This window comes from Meles meles, chromosome 18 (assembly GCF_922984935.1).
Source record: "Meles meles chromosome 18, mMelMel3.1 paternal haplotype, whole genome shotgun sequence".
In the NCBI taxonomy this organism is placed as follows: Eukaryota; Metazoa; Chordata; class Mammalia; order Carnivora; family Mustelidae; genus Meles; species Meles meles.
In genome coordinates, this window is record NC_060083.1 from 40,717,362 (window position 1) to 40,727,090 (window position 9,729).

The 9,729-nt window shown below is 55.1% G+C and overlaps 1 protein-coding gene across 3 annotated transcripts; it reads left to right on the forward strand.

The window, feature by feature from the left end:
* Nucleotides 1-32: 32 nt before the first annotated feature.
* On the forward strand, nucleotides 33-7,645 carry PRR15L (proline rich 15 like). Of its 3 annotated transcripts, XM_045986056.1 has the most exons (4): nucleotides 2,467-2,482; nucleotides 2,744-2,973; nucleotides 4,671-4,780; nucleotides 6,452-7,645. In XM_045986056.1, exons 3-4 carry the CDS (start codon nucleotides 4,754-4,756, stop codon nucleotides 6,782-6,784), a joined length of 360 nt encoding a protein of 119 aa, XP_045842012.1. In that variant the 5' UTR covers nucleotides 2,467-2,482; nucleotides 2,744-2,973; nucleotides 4,671-4,753; the 3' UTR covers nucleotides 6,785-7,645. The 3 variants fall into 3 exon arrangements, with proteins under 3 accessions (XP_045842014.1, XP_045842012.1, XP_045842013.1); XM_045986058.1 differs by lacking the exons at nucleotides 2,467-2,482; nucleotides 2,744-2,973; nucleotides 4,671-4,780 and adding exons at nucleotides 33-173; nucleotides 631-812; XM_045986057.1 differs by lacking the exons at nucleotides 2,467-2,482; nucleotides 4,671-4,780 and having other exon boundaries at nucleotides 2,617-2,973.
* The last annotated feature ends 2,084 nt before the right edge of the window (nucleotides 7,646-9,729 follow it).

A 9,729-nucleotide genomic window follows, 5' to 3' on the forward strand; every position in this document is an offset into this window, starting at 1 on the left:
AGTTTATGGCCTTATCTCACACTCCGCTCCCAACACCGCTGTTCCGAGAAATCAATCTGCGGAAGGCCAAGGTTGGGCGGGACTTCCTAGGCTGGTCCTTCTCAGCGCGGGTGGGCCGGAGCCTCCACATCCCGCACCTGTTTCCGGTGTTCTTCTCCAGTGGCAGGCCACAGGTGGGTACCCACCGAGTCCTGCCCACTGCAGTTCGCACTGGGGCGCCTTCTCCAGGGTAGGGGGTCAGAGAACAGGATTCTGGCTCCTCTAGGTCCCCAGCAGCAGAAAGGCCTAGATTTGGGGGTCAAGGGGAAAGGGGATGACTGCCTCTAGTAGGAGCCCTTCTAGTACACATGGAATTGGGGCTATGACCCTTGGTTACTGCACCCCAGGCTGGGGCCCATCCCACCACCCTCCGGTCTCACAGGGAGTGTAAGATAAGGCTATACACTGAATAAGGCTGGGATGAATGTTTAACCTCTTCTGGTGTCTTCTAACTGGGCATCTGCTCTCAAAGAGATGTGGTTTTCAGAGAAAGCAGCAGATCTAGAAATCTGTGGGCACCTTCCTGGGACAACCATGTATACTTATTTATTTATTTTAAGATTTTTTTTTTAAAATAATATTCACATCCAGTGTGGGACTCCAGCTCACAACCCCGAGATGAAGAGTTGCTCGTTCCACTGACTGAGCCAGCCAGGAGCTCCAGCATGCTTCGTACTGGAGGCAGGAGGACCTTGCAAAATCATATCCGTAATTCACGTAAACCCCCGAGAAGATGAGCACGAGCAGCAAGCCTGCTGTAGCTGAAATCACAAGTAAAATAAATGGGTTTTCTCTCACCTGACCTCCAGGAAGGTTGGTGGGAAGGGTGGGACATGGGCAACAGGCTAGATTGAGAATTTCTTAGTGTGGGGCGCCTGGGTGGCTTAGTGGGTTAAGCCTTTGCCTTCAGCTCAGGTCATGATCTCAGGGTCCTGGGATCAAGCCCCGCATTGGGCTCTCTGCTCAGCAGGGAGCCTGCTTCCCCCTCTCTCTGCCTGCTGTTCTGCCCGCTTGTGATCTCGCTCTCTCTGTCAAATAAATAAAATCTTAAACTCTTAAAAAAATGAATTTCTTAGGGTAAAGACAGGACTTCTATTTCTCATTTGTGTTGTGTTGTAAAGCTTGGATTAAATCCCTGTTATATCAGTAGTAGATAATTCTTGGCTCAAGGAGCTAAAATTCTCTAACAGAGCCAAATATATGACTAGATCATTACAATACTATATAGGTTTATATGTGTGTGCACATACACATATATAATTAATTCTGGTGAATATCATGTTAAATAGAAGCAAATGAGCAAATTCTGTAGGACCAAAACAATTCCTGGTGGCATAGGAGGCATTGTAATCAATTTGGGTCTTGAGGGATGAATAGGAGTTTGTCTTAGTTTACCCAGGAGGCTGTTCCTGACCAAGGGCGCAGCATGCACTCCTCATCTTACCCTCCTGGGCAGGTTCGGCGCCCAGGAAGGTAGGCAGAGAAAAGGACTAGTGAGAGTATTCTCAGAGAGGGGTGGGAGAGGCCCATCCTAAGAGGGCCAGGCCCCAGGGGTTCCACTGTGGGCCATGGGGGAGGGTGCCTTGAAGGACTGTCCACTCGAGGCAGGGGGGCTGTTTCGGAAGGAGGGGTATACGAACTCACAAGGCCATGAAAAGCTGAACCGAGTAGAAGCAGGGTTGGAAATGGTAGGGCAGGTTTGACAGTTGGTTAGTCTGGGAGTTGATTGCGGGGAGGAAGAGCCCAAGGAAACAGAGAGTCGGAGAATCGTCTGCCTTTCCTCCACCCACTGGCCCGCTCAGAGCCTGGCATATACCTACTCAGTCCTTGGAGGAAGGTAGCTACGCAGGTGGATTGAGCATCGCAGCAGGGCAGCCCCAGGACAGGCAGCTACAGGGCCCCTGACCGTGCAGCAGATTTTCCCAATCTCCAGGGATGTAGGCACAGAGTGCGCTGCAAAGGCAGCCCGGGCTGGTGGTCAGTGATCAGGAGGGTGTGTGCACACGCTCTGCATTCTTACCTTTCCCTCTCTGGCCACCTCATAAATACAAATGCCCCCATGCCCCTCTGCTCATGTTCGAGGGTGGTTGGGTCTGAAGAGGCTGGTGAGGCATGGCCAGTGACCACCCCATCCCCCATCTTGAGAAGGGGTCCTTCAGGTCAGGAGGAAACTGCAGCCCCCCACCCTGTGCCCGCCTGCGGAGCATTGAGCTTTGGGGTGGAGCGGACAGCCTGGGAACCGGTCTGCCAACCAGTTTAACCAGGGACTGGTTTCGACTCAGGAGTTCAAAGGAGCTGGGGTGTACCCCGTCCTGTCCCGTCCGTCCGTCCCACCTGGCCAAAGGGAGCAGCGGCACTTAACCCTTTCCCGGTTGTGCCTGGGGCAACGTCCAGACAGGGTCCGTGCTGGAGAGGGTCTGAGCTTCTTGGAGGCATGAAAGGGGTGAGGGTGACCTTGGCTACGGTTGGGGGGGGCGGGTGCAGCCAGGCCCATGAGAATGGGGAAACAGGAGAGAGGCTTCCTTGTTTCTCCTGCCCCAGACTTCCCTTGGGGTTTCCTTTTCCTGCTGAGGTGATCCCTGGAGGACCCTGGCTTCTGGGTGGGTGCAGGGGCACTGGGATTGGATTTCTGGGCTAATGAATATTCATCAGCCAGATCCGGCCTCTGCTTCTGTTTACTTAGCCGGGAGGGGCTGGGTTTCAGGTTCACCTTGACTCCTGGAGCCGCAGTGGGGCAGGTACCCGCCGCTGCACCTGTTTCTCGGGCACCTGCCGCACAGCTGCTCCCACCCAGATCTCCTCGCCGGAGCCTTGCCTGGCGTGGAACCCTGGAGGCACCCCTACCTCTCCCAGCCTCCCGCCCGGGCAGCTGCCACACTCAGCTCCTTCTCTAAGGAAGGTCTCACCTCCAGCCCGGAGCAGTCAGGATTACAGGTACAGGCAGAGGGAGAGCGGGTGGGGAAACCAAGGCACAGAGCACAGTCAGGGCACCCAGTTCTGCCTCCGTGGCTGACAAGCCTAACTGGGAAGGAAAACCCAGGCAGGCCGGCTTCCATCTCTCCCTAGGTGGGCAGGCAGAAGTCAGACTCATCCCACTGGCTCTTGGAGTCATTCCAGGCCTCCAGCAGAGCTCTTTCTGGGAAAGTTTTAGTCCTGAGCAGTTCTCGGTTAACACTTGCTAAGCAGGAGCCTAGCCCCCAGCCTGGAGGATGTTGCTGGCTATCTGGTGGGGATCTCCCTGTTCCTCTCCAGGGTACCCCAGTCTTATCCAGAATGGAGAAGTGCCATCAGGGACTCTGTGGAGGGATATGGGGGGGGGGTTCTGGGTGTGGTCTTAAAGCCCCGAGTACCTCCTCAGCTCCCCTCCACCCCTCCACCTCCCACAGTCAATGGTTAACTCGTTCCAGCTCAGAAGGGGCCTGGGCCAGTCTGAGCAAGGTCCTTAGAGCGGTTCACAGAACTCGGCGGTGGGGCCTGTCCTGGGCTGGCCACATGCATGCCAAGGGCTGGCGGTCCTAGGGGAGGGGGGCAGGCTATCCCGCAGGCCGTCTGTGGGCTCTGAAGCCTGGCAAAGGGCAGAAGTGTAGCCAGCACCCTCTGGGCTGATTTCTATCATCCCCTGGATTGCAGGGCCCCAGGGCAAGGGCCCAGCCCTCAGCTTGGCCAGCTAAGGGCCCTACGCGCAGGCTGATTGCGGGGGCCACCACATGACACTAAATGCTGGATCCGCTTGAGATCCCAAGGACACCTCCAGCCCCCAGCCCCCTCTGGCCTTCTGTGAATCAGCACGGCCATGCCGCAGTGGCTGTATTGCTCTTTCTAACTTTCCATAGCTTTTGATGTCACAGCACTTTTTTGATGTAAAGCAAATCAGATGTTACACTGCTTTGGGGTGGCTCACTACTGAAAACGGTCTTATGGTTTGGTTATTTTGTACAACGAAGAATGGTCCTCTAATTGATTGTTCTGTTCAGACTTCCATTGTCAGTCCTGCTGAAAAGGGGGCAGATACTTTTTACAGCTGCTTGTCTGTCCTCCCGGGCAGAAGGGACCACAAACGGCATCGTAGACCAGAGTTCAAGGCCAACAGATGCCTTTGTGCGGTGGTGGAAACCCCAGGGCAGGGTCTGAGGGCTATTCCGGTTTCTCCAAGGTTTATTGCTAAGTTCCCGGTGATCTGTCACTTGCTTCATTCCAACGAGAGAGAGTTAAGCCCCATGGGAGCCGATTGGCAGGAACTGCTAGAGCAGGTGTATTTTAGCCGCAGGGGCAGAAGCGCTGCCCCCCAAGGGGGTGGGCAGTCAGGTGGTTACTGTCTGGCTCACCAGCTGGATCCTCCACTCCCTGAGTTCCTCCCATCCAACCTCGGATGGGCGGTGGTGGGGTCATGGGCCCTGCCCCAGACCAGGCAGTGACTGGGGCACCCACAGGCCAAGCAAGTGCCCCCCCCCCAACTCCTTCCAGAAACCCATTCTGGAACACCAAGTTCTGTGCAAGGTTGTACTAAGCCCAGGTGGGGCAAGCTGCCAAAGCAAACCTCTCAGGCCATCCCCTTCATGTGCTCGCCTCCCCCGGGTGCCCTGGAAGTGTTTACCCGGCCACTCTCACCCCCTCCTTCACTTTCTAACTAGGAGCTGCACGAGATCTCCCCTGGGCTTCTCCCGCTACTTGAACTCAGCCAGAGGGACAGAGCAATGTAGGATCTGCTTCCCAGATGAAGAGGCAGGAAGGAGTCCACCAGGCATGCGCCCTGGGCGTGGGGCTGAGTATATGGGAGGAAAGGGAACAACAGCAACAAGGGGCCCAGGGAGGCAGGCATTCCGCCCATTCCAAGCCTAGGTCAGCGTCTTGTTTCCATTTTCCCCAAAATTTGATTTGCTCTCTCTCTTAAAAAAAAAAAAAGAAAGAAAGAAAAGAAAAAAACCAAAAACCACACTTATTAAGGAATATCTAGAAATCAGAAGTCAACCGGGAGAAAACATCCTCTATTCCTTCTCCATAAAGAAAACCACTGTTCATCATTTGTCATATTTTTTCTGGTCTTCTCAGAAAATGTGGTTAAGACCATCGGTTTCTAAAAGGAGGTGAGCTGTTCATCTGTGCTCGGCCCACCTGACCATCCAGCTTTCTGGAGTATGGTGGCTACTGCTCCCACCCCAGAACCCTTCTCAGCCGCATGCAGGGTCCTGAGAACCAGCCCACCACCCTCTCCAGGCCCAGAGATGCCTCGATTTCTCATCCCTCTGCCTGCCCCCCCCCCCCCCCCCCCCCCCCCCCCCCCCCCCCCCCGCTGCTCAGAGCTCCTCCTCCAGTCTGCCGGCTCCTTCCTCCGTCTTCAATGCATCCCCTGGCAACCATGTCCAGGCAGCCTTGTCTCCCAGAACTCCCACTAGCTCAGACAGCAACTTTGTGGAAATGAGTAAAAGATGAGGCCACCTCCGTGTCAGGCCACTCACGGCAGGGCACGTGGCTTGTCAGTGGAGAAGCCTCGATGTCAGCCCTCAAGCCCCATCCCCGCTGGGTTCCTTGTGAAGAGTCGGCCTGTGATAAGTATATCTCACGGGCACCTTGTGACCCTAAAAACCTCCCTCCAATTTTCAGCTCTTCTGCAAACTCCTGTGCTCATGGAAGCTGGGTGGGGAAAGGAGCTGTCTCAGTGATGATCACCGTTACCATGTATTATTTTGCAGAGCACGCCTCCCTCAGAGGGCGGGGATTCACCTTAGAGCTAAAGGTTAGCGCTGGAAGGGACAGGTGAGGACCCTGAGGTCCAGAGAAGTACCTTGCCAGAGGTCACAAGGCTGGTGCAGTCCCAGGACTCCCCTCCCCACCCCCCACCCTTCCCTGAGGCTCCTCCCACTTAGAAAAAAAAACCCACAAGACTCCACTCCCGTTGGTCCCCACTGGGAAGTCCAAATTACTCTCCAAATTATAAATCCTATTTATTTTGTAATGAATTCTAAGCAGAATGCACAGGGTGTTTCAGTCCATCCAATGCCCGCCACCCATTCCCCAGACCCCTCTCTCTTCTCGTATTGTAGTGCTTATCTGAACCCTGGGATCGTTGGGCCCCACCTTCAATCCATTCAGACCCAGACTCTTTTTTTTTTTTTTTTTAAAGATTTTATTTATTGGACAGACAGAGATCACAAGTAGGCAGAGAGGCAGGCAGAGAGAGGAGGAAGCAGGCTCCCTGCTGAGCAGAGAGCCCGATGTGGGGCTCGATCCCAGGACCCTGGGATCATGACCCAAGCTGAAGGCAGAGACTTTAACCCACTGAGCCACCCAGGCGCCCCCCGCCCTCAGGCCTGGACTCTTAAAACAGCCCATGATTAGGAGCTAGAGACGGTTGCTCCAAGGCACCTCCCTTCTCCCCACTGACCCCTTTCACTGTCCCACCGTGTTCCTGCAGAAAGCCCCACCCTCGGCTCCGGGGACGGCCATGACCGAAGTCGGCTGGTGGAAGCTGACCTTCCTCCGGAAAAAGAAATCTGCTCCGAAGGTGCTGTATGAGATCCCCGACACCTATGCTCCAACGGAGGGCAGCGCCGAGCCCCCTCGGCCTGAGGGGGGCGACCCCAATGGCAACTATAACGCCCGCCTGGAAAAGATCGTGGACAAGAACACAAAGGGCAAGCATGTCAAAGTCTCCAATTCAGGCCGCTTCAAGGAGAAGAAGAAAGTTCGGGCCACGTTGGCAGAGAACCCCAACCTCTTTGATGACAGGGATGGCAAAGGACAGTGAAGGAGGCCGAGGAGGACCCTAATACCTCCCTACTCCTGCCGTCAGCTGGACCTGCGACAGGAGCTGGCCACGCTGGCCTCCTTGGCCACAACTGACTCCATGGGGCCCTTGATGCCTGCTGGCAGGCAGGGTCTGGTTTTAGGTTTGTATTTATGTGCCCCAGCTTTCCAGAAGGTCTGGGTTCTCCCAAGGTCGTCCCACGTCCCCAGCACATACAAAGGCACTCCAGTCCAAGGACGAGAAGTCCCACGCAGAAGGACAGCCCTCCTCAGAACCGTGGCAGTGCCGGCAGGGAGGTGGGCATGGCAAGGGGCGGAGAGAGGGGGCGGACAGACTTCACCTCCTCCGGTGGCACAGGGTCAAGGGTGAGTTTCGATTGCTGCTCCCTCTACTTTCTCTACCCACAGCTGTTCCCTGGACCGATTCTAAGCGTGACTTTTCCAGAAGCCACATGATGGGGTGGTTTCCTGGAGCTGGAGGAGGCGGAGACCCTGAACTTGAGCTTACCTCCTCCCACAGGAGGGAAACTTCCTGGAACTTTGCCCCTAGGTGTGCAAGGGGAGGAGGACACTGGCACTCTCCAGGGGGAGGGGAGGTGCTGCAGAAGACCAGGTGAGGGACCCCACCGGTTCCTGCACACATCCTCAAAGAGACAGTGCACTGGCTCATGGGTCCAAATTCAGGGAGCGGCTAGGGAGGCTCTGATAGGACCTAAAAGCAGCCAGCTCTCTTCTCCCCTCGTCCTGGTATTTAAGAAGGACAAGCCCCAGAGATGAGTCCTGGAGCCTTGAATTTTGTTTAAAAAAATAATTGTAGGTTTCTCTCTTTGTAATAAACAATGCTGCAAAAGCGGAGAACCTATTTATGCTTTTGTCTTACATTTCCTGAGGACTGTTTCTCATGCCTTTACTCCCTGCGTGTAAGTGAAGTGCTCGGCGTTCCTTTCAAGCATCAGGAAGGGTCTCCGGGAGCCCCTGGCTGGATCAGTCAAGCAGAGCAGGTGATTCTTGGTCTGGGGATTTTAAGTTCAAGCCCCATGTTGGGTCTATAGAATACTTAAAAATAAGATCTTTTTTTTTTTTTATTAAAGATAAAGGGGGTCCTCAGTACGAACATATAGCAGAGGTAGGGGCTAGTTTCAGCTAAGTGGTCAACAGAGAGAACATCAGGGACTCCAAGAGAGTAGAGGAGACTTTGGTGACTGACCCCACAGTTGGGGGGGGGGTTGGTTTAGGGTCAGAACTCAAATTCTCGTTCCACCGTTGAGTAGCTGGGTGATTGGGGGAATACTTTTTAAAAAATGCTCTCTAAACCTCAGGTTCCTTCCTGTAATCATATCTTTTTTGGGGGAACGGTCAATATTAAATGCCCCCTAAGTAGTCCTATAGTAGATGTTCAGTTAATATGGGTGTCCTCCCCCTTCCTTTATTAAAGAGCTCCACCATAGCCCACAGCTTCTGGTTAAGGAGAGGAGTGTGCTCCCTGTGCTGTTACATCCAGATCTTTCTCAGGCCCCAGGAGCTGGGAGCTAGAAAACATTGGACACATCTCTGGAGCTCTTGGTGGGAACAGGGAGAAACCAAGGTGGCCACTAAACAATGTGGTCATGCAGCTTCCAGGTCAGTTCCTTGCGGGCTGTTGGGCCACTCCACCCCAGGGAGTGTTGCTCAGGAAATTTATTACCAAAACAAACAGAACCATACAAGGGGGCCTTTGTTGGGTGGCCTCAGCCAGGCCAGGGGGATCTGTGAGGATGAGTGAGGGACACCAGGGCTGGAGGGAGGGAAGGTGGGCTGGTTCAAGGTAAGCTGCCGTTCCCCAGGCCTCTTTCCTTATCCCTCCCACCTCATAGAACTTTTAGGGTCCTTCCAATTACCCAATCCATGAAGGGTCCCACGGAGGACCTGACTTCCCCCTACTCCAGTCCTGTCCACTGTCAATAGCCAGTGTTTGCCGAGAACTTACAGTGGACCAGGCCCTGTGGCAAGTACTCCGTGAGGTTCCTCTGTCAGTCCCCTCATCACCTTGAGACAGGTGCTGTCATTATCCCCATTTTCCAGCTGAGTTAGTTGAGGCAGAGAAGTGAAGGCACTTGCTTGCCATGGTGGAGCCGGGACTGAAGCCCGAGCTGGTGTGTGCCCATGACTGCGGCCCACGGCCCCCTCCACGCTTGATCTGCCTCTGCTCGGGGGATGGGAAACTGAGGCTCAGAGCAAAGAAAGGAGTCCAGCCACATTCTGTAGAAGGGGAGGTAGGGTGGCAGAGGGTAAAGGCCTGGAGCTTAGAATCCTGATTCTGGCACCAGTGGGGGAAAGCTAACCAGCTCAGAGGCTGACTGCCCTCCTCTGAGACACCAGACCACTTCCGCCCATCCTGAGATTGCTTGAGGGAGGGTGGGGGCTGGGGATGAGCCAGGGCCCTGGGCCCCCCTGGCACGGCTTCTATCCAATACTGGCACCACACGGCCACCATTTCCCTGGTGCATGAGATCCTGCTTCAGCCTCTAAGTGATGTCCGCAGGAACCTTCCATGGAAACCCCACAGTTACCCCTAAGCTGGGAGGCAGGGGGTGGGTGTGTGCTAAAAGCCAAAGGGAAATCTGGCTGGCCAGGGAGTCAGCTGCAAACTTCTACAAGGCCAGAGGAGGAGGAACCGAGAGTGCAAATATGGGCAGGAGCTGTGAGAGGCTATGGGTTATCGACCACAGTTTCACTGGGACTCGACCCAACAGGGGGAAGGGGGAGGCAGGAAGGGCCGGCTCCAACTGGCCTGCACTGCCCAGGAGGGGTCAACCCTGGGCGGTGGGCTCCCCCTGCTGGCCACCCAACCACTACGGAGAGGAGGCATTGGGGGGGAGGGGAGCCCTTAAGCCCCCAACTCCCTCCTTCCTAGGCTGGTGGGGGATGGGAGGATGCGGCCCGGCCAGGTTGAACATTAATATCACA